The sequence below is a fragment of the Crocodylus siamensis genome, chromosome 14, assembly GCF_052110815.1.
Source record: "Crocodylus siamensis isolate JL-2025a chromosome 14, ASM5211081v1, whole genome shotgun sequence".
NCBI lineage: Eukaryota > Metazoa > Chordata > Crocodylia > Crocodylidae > Crocodylus > Crocodylus siamensis.
In genome coordinates, this window is record NC_143408.1 from 24809996 (window position 1) to 24827613 (window position 17618).

The 17618-nt window shown below is 44.0% G+C and overlaps 1 protein-coding gene across 1 annotated transcript; it reads right to left on the bottom strand.

The window, feature by feature from the left end:
• Window positions 1-4730: 4730 nt before the first annotated feature.
• LOC149853492 (NF-kappa-B inhibitor delta-like) lies at window positions 4731-16631 on the bottom strand. The gene is made up of 7 exons (XM_090027859.1): window positions 16479-16631; window positions 15903-16049; window positions 13221-13272; window positions 11678-11847; window positions 10924-11040; window positions 6644-6808; window positions 4731-5676 (listed from the first exon to the last, which is right to left on the bottom strand). The coding sequence occupies exons 1-7, from the start codon at window positions 16629-16631 to the stop codon at window positions 5605-5607; spliced, it is 876 nt and encodes a 291-aa protein (XP_089883985.1). The 3' UTR covers window positions 4731-5604.
• Between the last annotated feature and the right edge of the window lie 987 nt (window positions 16632-17618).

Below are 17618 nucleotides of genomic sequence, written 5' to 3' on the forward strand. Positions count from 1 at the left end.
GAATCCTGTGGTGAAACCTGGCCCCTACAAACAACAGAAAGCTGGTTGCTTTTGCTCTTGGATTAACCACATTCTGCAACATTTTTTTTTCAGTTTGATCTGGAGGTCCTTGGCAATTTAAGCTAAAATCGACCAGTCTATCCAGGTTTTATAAGAAAGATTCCCACCAACATTATATAGGTCTGGATCTATTATCTTTGCATTTTCTGGCTGCACATACCAGTTAAGGGGGATATTTTAGACTTAGGCTATACCCACACTGCAGTCAAGGGGCTGACTGCAGCATGCATGCACATACCAGAGCTAGCTTTCATTAAGGTGGGTTGGGTCCCTGTAGATTAGCCTGGGCCTCCACTTCTAAAAAATTGGGGTCTGGGGCAGCATTGTGTTTGTGGTGCTGCTTCATTACTGGTTTGGGTATGACTTACACGTTGCAATCACATCTGCCAGCTTCATTGCGGACGTAGCCTTCATCATGTAGAAGAGAAGCTATGGAGGCTCACAGCTGTAGGAGATGAAGGCTGAGCTAGGATTTTCAAAGCCATCTATTAAGGTCCAGATGCCCAATTTCTATTAAATGCATGCACACAGATGGACTAAATCTTCTACTTAAGTTTTTAAAACTTCAGCCTGAATTTGTGACAAACAGGGAAAGGTGTTTGAATGCAGAATCCCAGAATGTTAAAGGAGCCTTAGGAAGGAAGAATCAGCCAATTCATTAATTTATCTTCCTGTAATGAGATTAATAATTACCACCCCCAGCTTCCTTCTGGGCCGTTACCAGGTGAATGGTGCCAACATGGAAGTCAACAGCTTCAGTGCTAAATGCTGACAGGTGTGTGACAGCACAACAACCTGTCTTGGCTTCACAGGCAGGTAGCCAAAGCACCAGACTATCAGCACATAGATGCGGGTGAAACAAAACAGACAAGCATTTTTCCCATCTCACAGCACAGGACTTGCCCCAAATCCATGGCTGTCAAGGCAGGAATGAGAAGTGAAGCCTGGTCTTCTAGCACAGACCCTTCCGCCCTCACTAATGCTTTCCAGAAGAAGCTGTTTTTCATTGGAGACCAACAAAAGAAAATAACAACTTACCTCCAGCACATAGTCCAGCAAGGCAGAAAGGCAAAGTTGAGCTCTAGGGAAAGCCTTGAAAAATCCCTACTTTGTTTTTCCTTTCCCTTCGGCATTTCCTTCAAAAAGCTGCATGATTACTAGGTCAAAAAGTGATTGGGAAGGAATCTATTTCGAGAGAAAGCCCAAGCACCTGTCCCATTATGGATCTCCTTTCCATGCATCTTCAAGCCCCTTTAAACCGCTCTAGCACTTAAAGCAGTGTGGGAACCCCAGGATTCATGGGGGGGGTGGTGCAGACCAGCCTGGTGCATGCTTAGAGGCCAGGCACTCGCACTGAGGAGGAAGCATGCAGTGTAGGATGCAGATTCAGCCTGGTAGTGGAGCCTCTGAAGCAATTGTGCCCCTTTGGCTGTTTTTTTGTGCAGTGGCCACCATGCATTACCCAGGAGTCTGGACACCCACAATGACATTTCTGTTCCCAGCCTCCAACTGAGGATTTTTAATCAACAAACCGTACTGTCTTCTTGACCTTTCACAGCCATGTTGAATGAGAATAAAGTCATCGGGTTCTTCGGCTGCTCTTTCTCCGATTGTTTAATCAATCTCTGAGCCAGGGACTGGAAACATATTAGAGATGTTTGTTGTAACGTTTCCAGTTTCTTGGGACTTTCATTCGTTTTCGATGACACATTCTGTGCACGTAAAAACTTGTCAGCTGTTGACACAACGATCTCAGGGCTATGAACAGAAAGCCAGGGATCGAAGCAGACAATTCATCAAAGGCTGATCCTTGGCGTTTCCAACAATAAGAAAAGCTATTTTTCTTCTCCTTCCTATATGTTTAAAAAAGAATATATTGGATCCTCAACCAGAGCAAACTAGCAAGGAACCATGGACATCACTGCAGTTACAATGACATGCACCAGCTGGGGATTTAGCTAATACCTTTATAATTAAAGGTCTGTCTCTCTCTTGCTTGCTATTAATATTAGGATATTCCTTTTCTTATAGACATTTTAGATCAAGGCTTTTAGCTTTCTCATTTCAAACTGCAATGTGCAGATGTAGGCACAATGAAAGCCTCTCAGATCTGGGATTTCCGCACTCAGTTAACTCAGCAAATACAAGCTCTTTGCTCTCTACAACAGACCCGTTGGAGAGTTTCTGCAGTGCCACTTCTCCAGACCATTTGTTTAATGATAACAGCTCTTTGTTACTAACAACTTGTTCTGCGTCCCTGGTTGGAAAGGATAAGCCTGTCCAAACATGGGGTCAGATTCTGCCACCCTTTCTCATGGTGCCTTATCCCTTGAATTGAGCAACGGGACAAATTGCAGAGGAGGGTAGTGTTCAGTGCATGACCTTCCCTGGGGCACAGCCAGCCCAAAGCCCAGGCATTATTTAAGCCCCATTGTGCAGCCATAGGGGGGATTTAGTGGTGCCCAGGTCTTATACTTGTGCTCTGCACAGGGCACTCTGGAGAGGTCCTGCTATCAGGTGGTGCTATCACTTGTCGTGTGGCTAAGCAAACATCTTGGTTCATTTTAAACAGTCCGGACCCAGGCTCTTACTTCTACGGGGGAAATTGTATTAGGAGAGGAGGAGACCAGCATGATTTTACACAGCCTAGTGAGTCTTTTGTCAAATGACAACATTTAATATTCATTAATATACTGATGGTTAAAAGTATTAAGCATCTGTTAATACTCTTAATTATACATTCTACCTCATGCTTTATTTGTAGCACTCTTAAGTCTGCTTCACAATGCCACCAAGGTCCTCTTAGGCCCCTGGGCAGTGTCTGAGGTAGATCTGTTGGATATTGCTGCTCTTCTCATTTTAAGGCCTCTTTCTATCTGGGAGAGTGCAAAAAGGGTCTTGGGGCAATACAGAGCCAGGCATCATGTCGGGTTACCAGCTTTACTGTTGTGCACACATGCACGTGCACGCACAATTTATAGTTTCTAGTCACGAATGTTGTCTTCCAATAACGGCATAATTAAAGGAGGAATGCAGAGCACTGCCATTCAGGGAGGAAAGGTGGAAAGCAGCCCTTGTAGGGATGCCTGCTCCGGTCTAGTGGGGGAGCTGAGCTCTCTCTGATCCGCTGAGGAGCTGGCAGACCTGCAGTCTCTTCCCAGCTCTTCCCCTGACTCTCTCTGCAAGTCACAGCATCTCCCAGGCTTTGGTGAAAGGAAGAGACAGATGCTTTCCATCTGTTAAACAGGACGCTGAGATCTATAGCTGGAAAGTGATACATAAAAGCGATGTCTCATCATCACTGGTATTATTAACCGCTCAGCCTTTCGCATGGCAGGGTAAATGAGCAGGTGAGGTAAGAGCTTCTGCACTTGTATCAGGTCAAGAAGAGTCGAATGCTTTATTCCACCTGTTCCAGGGAGACACGGAATACATTTTTACAAATAAGCTTAAGAGGCAAAGAGCTTTTTACATCAAACTCTACCTGAGTAGGATCTTTAAGCTGGTCTGACAAGTGAGTGACATGCACAGATTTGGGGGGTTTGATGACAGCAGTTGAAACACGTGAAGACTTATTTATTTACATCTATACATATGGCAGTGATGCACGAATGCAAGTACTCCCCACATCCGAGTTTGCTACAGCATAACTTCAAAATAAGAAGGCATGCACTTTGGCTGCCTTGTGCCTGAATTTATGCAAATATATGCAAACACATGCAAATATACAATCAATATTTTTGTCAGAGGATGTTGACAGGTATGTAGACCCGATGTACTTAGAGGAGGTAATCAGATAGTGGAAGAGCAAGGCTAGAGAAAGGGCTGGGAGTTGCAGCAATCTCTAATCAACATATCTACATTTCCAAATGGCTTTCGTCTAAACCTGCTAACCACTGCATTTAAAATTCTCAGCAAAATTTTTAAGACTCTTAAGCAACTTGGATGTACTTGTGATAAATCAGACACTGGATGATTATTCAAGTCACTTGCATCTCTGTTAAGTGAGTTTACCCTTCAGTTGTTTGTTTAATCCTGCTAAAATGCGTCTGCATTATCCTGAGAATGTGATGAAGAGCCACTCAAGATGCTTAGTCAAAGCATTAAATATCATTAAAAAAAAAAGTAATGCTCTACCAGGGTTGATTTACCAAATGCCACTTTTGTTCCCGTACATTGCTCCTGGCTCAGCAGCAACATCATTCTCACTCTACAATTGCACAGCAATTCACAAATCATTTCACAGAAAGAATAGGGAGAACCCATTATAATGCACATTCCATTACGAATGTCAGTAGAAGAGTCAGTCCTGCCTTTGCCCCCAGTCCTCCAGGAGATCCTTCATGTGCAGTTTGCAGTTTCTTTATTTCCGCTGACTTCCATGTCTTGTATCTGTCTTGTGGGGGCTCTTGGCACCCCCCATCCTGCGTGCTACACAGTCCCTGGCTGCAGCCAAGGAGACATCTACATTCTTTTATTTTAATGCTTCTGGAATCCTGCTAGGATGTACTGAGCTGAAACCTCAGATGAGTATCCTGAATATTGCTCACCATATTGGGTAGGTTTTCTTTACTTACACACTTTTATAAAATATAAGTTGAAACACATTTAAGCCCGAGAGCAAAATCCAGTGGGCCTCAAACTCTGGATTTCTTTAGGCTTTGATTTCCTTTTCGGAGCAGCTAGAGCATGCGACTGGCAGTCTATGTTTGCCTTTGCACTTGCAATGAATCAACCAGTCACTGTGTTCTCTGCTGGTCCGTTTAACATCATGACCTGACGTTTGTAGGAGAAACTTATTTCCTCTTCCCTCTTAACTGCCTGATTAGAGTGGCAGCGTCCCACCAGGCATTGCAGATTTGCCTAGGATACGGCCATACGATCAGCCAGGCCTGGTCGCTTTATATATAGAATCTAGTGGTGAATTCTAGTTACTGAAATCCTAAATACAGCTCCTGAGCCAGATCTTCAGCGGAGGTAAATCAGAGCAGCAGTGTGGACAGCAGTGGAGCTATTCAAATCATGCTAGTTGGGACCTGGCTCCATGAGCTCCTGCTTTCCCTTCTTAGAGCAAGAAGCCAGATCCATGTGTGTGTGCTGACCATTGACAACACCGCACTGGCACCACACTCCCGGGCCCAGTGCGGCAGGACAACCTGGCGAACCTTCCCTTCAGACGCCTTCGGTTCAGAGGTGCTGAAATACAGAGATGAGCTTACCTACGTTACGTGCCTGTGGCACACTTGCTCTCAGAGCTGAAGTCGTAGCTTTCCTTCTTTATAGCAGAGGGGTCTGAACTTCCTCAAAACAAGCCATTGAATTTCACCCTGAAGTGCCTGTGTAGAGCTCCACAACTTATGGACAGAGTAGAGTGCCTCTTCTACAAAGCCATTCAAGTCTCCATTTAAAGCCTTCATGGACTAAGAAAATCATCAGGCCACAAGATGAGCTGTTTCAGTGGTTAATTACTAGCACGGACTCTGCAAGATGCGCAACATGATCACAAAGGCAACACAAAATACTTCCTCCAAAGTTGCAGGCCATCTAGCATCGGGCATTTCGACGGCAGGATGCAAGTGTTGATGTGACCCGGCCTTTCTTCAGCAAATGCCTGACCTGCAAAACACGTGAACAAATAATAGTATGGAACAGAATCGTGGAAATCATATGTGATCGTGTCTGTGGCACATACAGTCCCATACAGATTACACTGGGCTCTGGTAGCCTCTCACAGACCTGCAAAGACTGAAACTTTCCCTTGCAGAAGAGCCAGGTACTGACATTTCTCAGCGTTCCTCAGAGCACCAATTAATCCCTGCATTGCGTTCCTTGCTTCTGGAGCTACCAAAGGAGGGATGTGACTGTCTGCACATACCTTTACACGATCCTAACAGAATTTCACTGTAATGGGGCCTCTTTTTGCTCCCTGCTGATGCAGAGAGGATTGTGTGTGTGTTTAGGAGAAGACATTGCTTTGGGAATTACTCCTATCACCTTCAGCAGGCTCTGGCTTTGCCACTTGCTTTGGAGAGCTGTTCTAGTTCTTCTTCACTCTGACCAGGAGCAATCATAGCAGAACTAGAGCTAGGAATTTCTCCTTATTTTTGTTGAGCAGCGACACTCTCTCTTCTGTGCTGCTGCTCAGAGCAGGGGGGAAGGGAGGCTGGGAACCCCCTTGGAATGCCAGATTTGGGCCAAGAGTTTTCTAAAGTGACTAGTAATTTTGGGTCCCCACTGAAGATACCGCTAGGGACCTGCCCTTGCGGAGAGGAGTCACTCTGCATCTTCCAAAATCTGGCCCCTGTTGAGGGCTTCAAGCTGCCTCCCCCCAAAAACTGACACAGTCAAAAACCAATGATGCCCTTACAATCTGGGCCTTAAGACTTATGATAGCAATGGCAACTGCAGTAGGAGCCTAACAGAAACTCTGCCCTGAATAGAGTACAAGCGGAGTGAAATGCACTGGAGCAAAATGGAAATTTTGGCCTATTTCATCCTTACTACCTCCCCCGAGATGCATATACTTACAGAGAAATGATATCTGTTTAACACATATACACTACACACAGAATGCAATGCTTACCCAATCCCCAGCCTTTCCTGCCGGCGCCATGTGAATTGCCTGGTCATTGTCCAAGTTTCTGATGCTTGGATCTGCTCCATGGTCCAGGAGCAGCTTGACAATTTCTTCCTGGTTTTTGTCACGATGGAGGGCAGCCGCCATGTGCAAAGCTGTGTTCCCGTGAGCCTAGGGGCACATCTTACAGTCAGGGCCAGGGATAAAGTACACCACGCCCTTCCCTACTCTGGGTTTATAACATGGAGAATTGTCAAGGTAGAGATGAGAAGGCTGAAAGAGACTGGCAGCTCTAGGGTATCCTGCCTAATCTGACTGCCCCAATGGCACAATGGGATTGCTCTAGGTCTGGGGTAACGGTGATTCTGAAACAGTACAGCTGACTGAGGGGTTTGATGCTTTAAGCTTTGTGTGCACATGAACAACCCAACAATCAGAGTTCCCAGACAGAAAGATTTGATTTTGCAGAGGTTTGCAGGCTATGTGGCATAGGCCAGATCAGTAGTTTAGAAAGAGAGGCCGCTTAGAGAGTATTTAGTGTTTGATGGCCATGAAAAAGTCAAATGTGGAGAAGCTAAGTTAAACCTACGCATGCTAAAATATGGCGCTATGTGGATGCACTACATGCAGCTGCCCCATGGCTATTTTAGGGGGAAAATGTTGTGCCCAGCATTCCAGCTGTGGAAAGCATCCTTATTCAGGAGAGACCTAAAGCAGGTATATGAGTTTAGCTTCTACCCTAACTAAGCACATGCTTAAAGTTAAATAGAGGCTTAAGTGCCTTCTGGAATCCAGTCCTTTGTTCATCATCATATACGTTCTTATGATACAATCTAATTCCTTGCCAGGTCGCTAGGTGGCGCGGGAATGTATAGCAATAGGTTGAGTTTCAAGTAGAGGATGGTACTAACATCTGTAGCTATGCATAGCTAGAACAGTTAAGAGTGTGATGAGAAATAATTAATAAAATAAATACGTGACAAGGCATTATTTGAGACTCTATGAACATTGTCATGACTTTAACCAGCTACATAGTTTTACAACTGATAGATGCTGCTCTGCTGCTCTTTTCATTCATATTAATTGCCTTTTTTATTTGTCCATTCACATGCTACTAATAAAATAATAATACTCAATTGCTTTACAGTGATGATTGGTCAACAGTGTCATGAGCTCAAGTGTAAAGCTTCGTAGTTGAACGGTGTAACCGATTTCACTATGAGTTGATAAAAAAATATCAAAGTATTTCTATATCAGGTACGTGAGTGAGGCAAAAAATATTTTAAAATGCACAATGAAAGAGCAAATAAATCTGAAACTGTTACAAGCTTGTCTTAGGAAAACAACTTCCAATGCAAGGTATTTTTACAAGCAAATCTACTGTGTCAACTTAACCTTTCTATAAAACACAGTGACGGTTGCTTAACTATTTATATGGCTTCTCATTAAAAATGAAACATCTGTGCTTGCCTGCTGTGTCCTTGATAGCAGTCTACGGGCAGATCTAGTGATATCTCCAGGAAGCAAGAATTAAACAAACAACCTGACCCATATAAGATCTGATCTAGCTTTCACTGGAACCTTTCTATGGACTTCAGTTGGAGCTAGAGTGGATCTTTTTTGTACTGCAAGAGACAGCTAAATGCCCACAGGCTGGCAAGTTGCAAGTCAGGCCAGTCAAAAGACCGCATCTCAACTGCCAGCTTTTACTCAATATCCCAGTGAAGTACGGCCCTGCAGACACAGGCACGACTTCAACATCGTAGCAAGATACCAGCAAAAAAATCAAGTTAAAACCTGACAAAAACTCCATCCATAATCCAGAACCTGCTCCTTGTGTGTCTCTGACCCCTTCCTATCTACCAGGTCAAGTGCTTATGTAGGCTCGAGGGACAGCCTCAGAAAACAAACCCATTCATCTCACTGGGCTTTTCATCAAGCACTCAGTATAACATCCCTGAATATCTGCTCAGGATGGCTTTCTCCTGACCTCAGTAGCTAGTAAATATTAAAAGGACATTTCCTTTGACAAGCTGCTACAGGGAAATGGGAGACAGACAGACAGAAATGGGACCCTCTAAACTCCCACATTAGATCTTTAAAAAGAGCAAGGGAGGCCTGAAGCAGTGGTGGGTCAGGGTGATGGAGCTGCATAAAAATTAACAAAATCAGTTGACCAGTCTGCTGCATCTCCCTGGAAAGGCAGCAGAGCAGAAGAGGGGCAGAGGTTGGCTTCAAATTCCTTAATACAGAAAGGGATCCCAATCCAGAGACCTTCTAGTTGCTGGAGACACTGCAGTTCAATTAGACTCCAAGGTGATGCTATCAATGTCAAAAAAGCCTACAGATTAGAATCAGGAGATAGCATCAGACCTCAGACCCTAGTGGACAAGCTCTTGCCTGCATAATAGGTCCTAAGAGATAAAGGAGGAATGAGGACCACGAACATAAGGATAATTGTCCCGAGGCACAAAGGCAAAGGCACTAGCAGCCCCTAGTCAAACAGAAATTTGCAGGGCGAAAGGCAACTTTGACCTCACCAGGTTAATGGCAATTAACACAAATCTTCTGGGATGCCGAGTCATGTAGAGAACTGTTAAGGATATTAGATAAGGCAGATTCCTCCTCAAGATCTTGTTTCAGACTGAGAAGCAAACCCCACTAGTGATAAGTCACTCTGGCATGCTCATGAGTGGGCAGCACGATTTTTGCTGTTGAGTACATGGGTGTGTAAGATGGGACTCTCTGCCTGTGTCAGCAGTGCTCCTTGATTCACACCAGGGTCTCATCCATCCTAACAGTGATCTCTAATGCTTCCTCCCTGGCTCTGTAGCATAACAAGTTAATTTTGTGACATTAGCCATATAACTCCTTCCTCATTCCTCCGGGATGGATGCTGACAAGTGCACGTTGCACATGGACAAACCTCCCATTTAAAGGGAGGAACAGGGACATTTTGATTTTAGGGAAAGACTTGGGATGTGGTCTGAGGTGGAGAAATGTTGCACTGGAGAAGGAGAAATTGTGCAAGACTGAGGGTGTTTGCCGAAAGGGAGAAACAAGAATTCTGTATAAAAGCTGAGAGGCATACGCTTAACTGATTGTGCCAGGCATCACCTGGGATAAACAGGAAACACCATGCTGAAGCCAACAATATTTTGCCCATTTAGACTAGGCAATGATATGGAACATGACAGCTACCTCCTATTATGACTCAAGACCCAACAAAATAGACCGTGTGCTAAAGCTCAGGAGATGAGACCAGCACAAGGCTTGCTCATAGCAACTGTGGACCACACAGACCAGAAAAGGTGAAGACTAGGTATATAGGAGACAGCATTGTTGTGTATCTGATGGAAGGACGGTCTAGTGAATGTCATAACTTGCTTGGGCACTGCATGCCAGGCACAAAGCTGGTTTTCAAGGAGGTCTGCTGTGCATGAACCTGATAGTCATGTGCATGGACACGTTGTGCGTGTTTCTGATAGTCACACCAGGACAGGCAGAGGCACTTTGCACCATGTTAGAGCTGTTTCCTCCACTTGCAGTGTGACACAATCTTGCACATAATCCTCACCCAGTAACTGCTGCCCATTCCCTGCTTATCTTTCTCACTCACTGCATCACTTATCATAAGAAGTGTCTGCATTTTGATAAGGCTACACAGCGTCAGAGTTGAGGGAAATTTTCCAAATGGATCATTTACTTGCTGAGAAATGCAGGTTCAGGTCAACCAAAACCATACATGAATTTGGATCAAATTCAGCCAAGAGTTTTATCCTCCAAAAAAAAGAGAAAAGTTGAAACATTACTATGTTGGCATTTTAAAAATGAACCTTTTTGCTTTTTCACACTGAAACAAGGGTGGGAAAGCAAATTTAGTAAAACTTGGCTTTAAAGTTAAAAGAAGAAATACAAACCCACAAAACAAATGGGTCTAATGAAACATTTGTTTGGGGTCTAATGAAACATTTTGTTTGTCCCAAATAATTGTTTCTTTTTCTGGAAATGACAGGACTTTCTACATGGTCAAGATGAAAAGCTCCAAAGCTGGCTTCTGCATTAAACTTCCTCCATAATACCAGGTAGGAGGTCCACAAACAGGAGCAGAACGCATGGGTTCAAGATTGCTTGGAAGAGCTGATATGCCGTTTAGTTTGGATAGTCTGCTATGTCTGCATACAGTAATTTCCAACAGGGAATCCAGTTGTGATACTGATTTTAAATTTAAAATCCTGGTCATCTTGGTTTGTGACTATTATGGACCACAAGATTTCCTAACTCACCTTACTGTTGACAAATTCCTTGGACTTGAAAGCATTGAGTTCTAAGAAATATTTGAGCAGAGAGACATTCCCATCCTGTACTGTGTAATGAAGGACCGTCTTGTTGCTTTTAACATCCTGTTAAAAAATAAAACAGCACAACACAAAGCTTTAGGAAAGGAGTCGGGAGCTGAAAGAGAATGGAGCTCGTGGCTCCACTTGATAATATACTGACAACATAGCCCTGCTCTAATTTCTGTGACCTGAGCTCACTGCTATTGTCCTGCTCAGATTATTTATGATAAAGCACACACCACTCTGCCCTTAGCATAAATAGAATAGGAATATTTTATAGTTTATGAAAGGCAGAACAGCAATTAGATGCGTCGCATACTGTATCACTCTGAAATCTCTCCAATAGAAAAGCTAATCAGGCTGCAGCTGCATTGCAGCTTATTGGCTTCAGAGCTTCCCGTAACCATCTCACTCTGCTCCAACTCTCCCGCTGCTTTTAAGCTTCCCAGGTGTAAGCTAGAGATTGCTGAAAAACAGGTCACTGTTCTTGCAAGTATTTTATTTCCTTTTCTCACTGACGTTTTTTCCTCCTGCTCCAGTAGGAACTTAAGGTGCAGAGTTTAGTGTCTGGAGCAGACAAATGTTACTCCGTAGGCTCAAAGTCCTGTTTTGGAGATGTCTCTCGGTTTTGCCAACGCTGCCATTACATTACAACGTGATACCAATGAAGTCCCACAAAGCAAAGGCATTCCCTGCATACCCGACTGTAGATGGATGCTCCCATGTGCACCAGAAGATGGATGCACAATTGCACCTCCCCCATCTGGTGCTGGAGTTCTTTTTTCCGGTCCTCTGTTATCATGAAGTGGCAGCGCTGCTCGCGGAGCAGGGAATTGTGGGACAGAACGGCACAGTGGAGTGGAGTGTGGCCTTCAAGAAAATAGAAACAAGGTTAACTTGGCCTCCACAGAATAGCGGCTTGAGAAGGGGAAAGTGATTTCTTTCTTGGATTTGTGAGGGACAAGGGTTTTGCATGTATGCATGATGTGCTTCCAAGACATAGAAACCTCAAGGGCCAAGTTGCAGGATGGGTCTCTCACCTGGATTTTAAATGCCACCTGTACCAGGGACCCAAACTGAGTATTAAATGCTGGAAAGAGGTCACTCTCCGTGTTCCTCTATTTAACTGAGCGTTTCCTCTGCCAGTTGCATCTAGTCCTAGACCTGATTTGAGAGGTCTCAGCTCTCCTCCTCCCTGGGGGTGAAGCACCTTGGTTGGCTGAACCGGCACACACATGGAACAATTAAAGCCAATTCTATGTAGTCACTGGCACTTGCTCTAGATCTTGGTCTCATTCTCAGCTATTTTCCCAGTGTGGCTCCCTGTGTTCCTGGAGCATCCTGGTACATATTTAACCCAAAGCAACTAGGCTAAGTACAGACATTCAGAAAGCCCAAGGTTGAATCTATTCAATCTTCTCAGGTTAGTCTAAGCTGGGTAGATTGAACGAATATGCAAGTGAACAGACATTCACTTTTGATTCTGGAAATTCAGCCACATGCCTGCAGCGGTCCATGTCAGAAGCCGGGGAGCACTACAGCATGCCTCCCGGATCAGCTGGAGCAAGCAGCTTAGGCCAAGTCTAGCCTGCCCACCTTGCAAGGGTGGGGGGTGCAGGGGAGGTGCAAAGCATCCTGGGATGCTGGGGGACTGTGAGTCAACTTGACTCTGGAGGGGATCTGGGACAGAAGTTTAATAAACCAATTTAATCTAAATCAGTTAAGTCTGAAACTACATGCACTAGGTTTATCTTAAACCGGTTTTGACCATTTTGAAAGCAGTTTATATGCACTGAACTTCTGTTGTGTTGCACATTTGAACCAGTTTCCAATCACTTAAACCAGTTTGTGTGTAATGTCTGTCCCTAACCCTAATGTCAGTTTGGTTGGGAGGATGCAGGATGGACAGCACCTACACTCATCTTGATTCCAGACCCTAAAGCTTGGGATACATTATTTATACTCTATTCCCTATTATACAGCCCTTTATAATCTATTACAGCCTCCATTCAGGTAGTGTGTTCTTAACTGTAAGCATCTGCTTAAGCACCAGTGAATAAAATGGGATGTCAGAACATGATTAAATTTTTCCTGAATCAAAACCTGTGAGGCCTACAGTTCCTTCAGCCTTCACTGACTACAAATCTGGGCCCCATATACTCATCAGAATGATTATTTATTTTTATTATTCCACCATAAAAATTGAACTATGGGGGCAAAGTGTAAAACTCAAATGGCCTTACCTTCAAAATCCTTCATTTCTAAGTCCAGAGGAAGGCCTGATGACATTATAACCTGGAGTTGATAAAAGCACAGGAGAACTTTCTCAGCAAGTGTTGTCTAGCACAAAACAATCAAAGCATCCACAAACATTGTGGCTCTGAACAGAGCCAACTGATTAGCAGGAATTTCAGCTAGCTAAAACTGGAGCTGGGCAAGAAATGAGGTAACTATTATTTGGTTTTATACTCAGCCACCAGTCATCAGTGGCTTTTAGCCTTGTGAATCTAGCTCATGAAGGCTGAAATTCACTGCTGGACAAGGCATAAGGCTTCACCTAAACCTTCAAAAGAGGATTTAATATCAACTCCTCGGAGTCTATATTTAACCACCCTAAAAGGTAGCCAATGCCTCCCAGAAAAGGAAACTCATGTATTGAAATTCTCAGCTAACAAACAGTAAAATTCCAAGCCTCTTAAATCCCAGTCCTGTCTCTGTAATGGGAATGCAAAAATATTCAGAGTTGTCTTGGAAAGCAATAACTAACAAGCTCTTTATTTCCTAAAGATCAATTGGCACTGGAAATATTCGTATCGTAACATTTTTATGTGGGAAACATGACAGGGTGATACAAACACATCTGATTACAACGTCTGGGGTGGCCTGCTAGAAGAACTTGTAAAAGTAGTTAAATACTTCTAGGGAAAGGAGCACGATTTGGATCGGATGCAGAAAGAGTCATTTGGAAACATTCAGCTCTTTGTGGCGATTGATTTAGCACAATACTGCATAGAAACCTTTCATCTGAAATATTAAAAGGGACTACACTTTTCTTGCTTTTGTGAAACAGCTTCACTCATCCATATTTTAGGATCTTGATTGAGATTTTTGATTATAAGCACTTGTGCTGTAATGCACACTGCATAACAAGAACGGGGAAAAGAATTCCAGTGAACAAGATGAAGAAAAGTATTCTGTAGGTTTTACAGGTGTCTCATGGGGAGTGTATCTGTTGAGAACGCAGCACTTTGTTAAGCCGAAGGAAAGGCATGTTGTTTTAAGCACTCATTATGTTACACATTAACTTCCTTCTCATGACTTAACTTAGGGTGTGTGATGTGCAGTTAGTTGGTGATGGAATTCCACTGCTAGAACTGATGTGATCCTGCTACACTCTTCATTCACACTGAGGCCCCACCATTTGAAGAAATGTGGCCTCAAGCCCAGTTAAATCCCATCATTACAGTGGCCATAACTTTCTGCCATGAAGCTGCCTATACTGGGAGTGGAATGGAGACAGAGAGAAAGAGAGAGACAGAGACAGAGAGAGGCAAAGGGCTTCTATTAGCAAATGATGACCTGTTGAGGGGTCAGATTCTGAACTAGATGCCCATGCTGTGAAGCACCTTGCACTAAAAGAAATCCTGTTGAAATCAGTAGAAGACTAGGGTGCTTTTCAGTGTGAAGAAGGGCATCAGAATCAGGCTGTGAAACAGGACAGATGTAGCCCACTAAACATTGCTACCGGGCATGTCTACACATGTGTATTTACTGTGCAGTAACCAAAATTACTGCACAGTATGGGAGTGTGTCTACATGTGCACCCATACTGCACAGTAAATATGGTGTTTTATGATGACTTGAGCATAAATTTGATACCTGCATCATGCAGGTATCACATTTACACCTGATTAGTTACTGCACAATTATGCACGTGTAGACTCCTTATTGTGCAGTAACGTGGTGTGTGTGGACTGAATTGGGACTAATATGAGTCCCAAGTCATTCCACACACAGCATTAATGCGCTTTAACACCTGCACATGTAGATGCCAGCCTATTCCTGCTCACTGCACAGTAAATTGAAGCCAGAATAAATGCATGTGTAGACATGCCCATTGTGTAAGAATGCTGCTGTACTGTCATGTCATGGCGAAGTGCTTCCAATGTGGATGGAGATTATACTGGCAAAGCCGCTCTTCATATAGCTTTACCTGCCACTAGCTGTTAGGCACAATGAGCTGTACCAGCCTAGCTGAGCTATCTGGGTAGGGATTGTGTAGCGAATTTTGCTGGCATAGCTCAGTCCATCAGGGCTCACGTCCAACCAACAAAGCTGTGCGGGAAGATGTCTGTTGTGTAGATGTGCCCTTTGAAATACAAACAAAAATGTTTCCTTTTGTTTGGTTGTTATACCTTCTCATTGTCTCTTCCACCAGCAAACTCTAACTCAGAGGCTCAAAGCACTGAGCATGTGTTTGACATGTTTATATGAAGCAGAATCCAAAAGAGCCCAGGTCTGATTGAGACTCTGGGTACTAATACAACATAAATAATATGCCTAGATTTCAACTACAAGGTTTGGCCCAGAACTCAGATTATGAATTACGACTGCCGTCTGGATGCGATACAACAAGTTCCTTGGAAGTGAAAGGCTAAAGTGTAACAAAAGAATATGAGCTGTCACACTGGGTCAGAACAACGGTCCTTTTAGCCCAAAATCCCATCTCCAACAGTGGCAAGTGGTGGATTCACTGCAAATAGGCTTCAACTTTGTGAATGGAAAGCATGAAAATAAATCAAAGATCTTTACATCCAGGCATCTTTACTCTGGAGGCATTTGTGCTAGGCCTGGATCTCTCACAGTCATGCCATTTTATTGCTTTTTTACAGTGTGTGCCATTAAAATCATAAATCCCTTCTTACCTGGAGGACCTGGGCATAGCCATATGTCGCAGCGAGGTGTAAAGCTGATTGCCCTTTGTCATCAACAGCACTGACATCTGCCCCTGTCAGTAGCAAATCATTGACTATGGCTGGCTGCTTGGCAGTTACAGCCACCAACAGAGGAGTCTGAAAATAGCACCAAAATAAATATAATGCAGGACTCTGGCAACAGCATGACAGATTACCAACAAAAGAAAATGGGGCTGGAAGTACAGTCGGTGCAGGGCAGAATAAACCCTCCTGTTGCCCGAGCTCCCATCAGAGTGCAATATGCCTCTTGGGGTAGGTCAGATATCCAGGTTGTAGCCATACCGGTCTAGTGTAGGGGGAGAGACAGAAGCTTGACCTGCCTGAGCTACCAGCTTGAAGCCGTGAAGCAAATCTTGCACTGTTCCCAGAGTGACATTCCCCCCAAGCAATTCACCCCCATTACTTGTGTTCCACATGTTTTATGGTAGACATGAAATGGAATTAAAAACCAAGCTGCACTTCTGATTTTACCAGGAAAAAGGCAGGTTTCCTGGTTTAAAAACAAAAAAGGTAAAAAAAAATTACCTTTCCTCTGTGCTCCTTGGCATCGAGTCTTCGCAGTTCTCTCATCCGCTCTGCGGCTGCCAGCGTGTACGCCCTCATACCTTTAGCTGCATAAATATGTAGAATTCTAAGACAGCAAATAAAGACACTGATCACTGCCTCGGCATGGGTCATTCCTGTGGTTAAGTTGTACAGAACCTCTGCTTTGTGGCTCTGCGCAGGGGATTCTGGACTCTCTGGTTGTGTGCGCCGAAAGGAAATTAGGTTCTAAAATTTCCACAATGGGAAATATCACATGGTGGGCATTGGTGGCATTGCCATTCTGCTGGCCTGCTTTCTCATTCCGAAATGTTGTCCTGCAAGTTCCTCTTAAAAGATGAGGGACGGATAATTGTTTTCATAGTTGACTGTTCTGCTCTTTGCAGTCACTTCAAATGGTTTGTTCCAGGCCCATATTCTACTGTGTCTGAAAAGGCCTTCAAAGGTTAGCTGCTTGTCTGATTTATAACCCACACCCCCTCACTTCTTGCACAGATTATTTCTGCCAGAATAAGGAGAAGTCTGCATGGAACGAAGGCTATTAGGACTAGGGCCATGTTAGGGAGTGCGTCAGCTAAAGTATGTGGACTTTCAACCTCAAGAGAAAAAACACAAAGGTGCTGAAACCTTAATGCATTATCAATCCATCAAACTGCATTAGGATGCCAGTTAACTTGGCCAAATTAGCAAAAAGGAATCTGCTTTCAAAAGGGCTGACACAATATGAAGGAAACAAATCAGGGTCCAAAGTGCATACAGAGATATTACACAGACCAATTGTCTGCCGAGGTAACGTTGCACAGCTTCACAGCGGAGCTTCAGCTGTACCAGCAGTTTGGCCTGATCCTGCTAATGCACCATCATGCCAATCTTTTCTGTCTTCCCTAGGAGGTGAGGATCAAGCAGGTAGATAAAAATCACTGGACTGGAGGTCAGCAGACCTCTCAGCTTTATTCCACCCAGACGCTTGACTTGTCTATCTTCCCCGTTGAGAGTTCAGGCCTTTCAAGACAGGAGGCATCTCCTGCTATGTGTTTGTAAAGAGGCTGGGGTGACATGTCCCACACTCACTGAAAGCCTGTAGGCACTACAGGGATAGAGATAATAGGCATCATGATACAA

Excerpts from the sequence above, each read along its gene's own strand:
- LOC149853492 (XM_090027859.1), bottom strand. The coding sequence starts at position 16,631 with ATGACCCATGCCGAGGCAGTGATCAGTGTCTTTATTTGCTGTCTTAGA. Across the intron at positions 16,050-16,478 it reads CCAAGGAGCACAGAGGAAAG|ACTCCTCTGTTGGTGGCTGT; the intron begins GTAATTTTTTTT and ends TGCTATTTTCAG. Across the intron at positions 11,041-11,677 it reads GAGCATCCATCTACAGTCGG|GATGTTAAAAGCAACAAGAC; the intron begins GTATGCAGGGAA and ends ATTTTTTAACAG.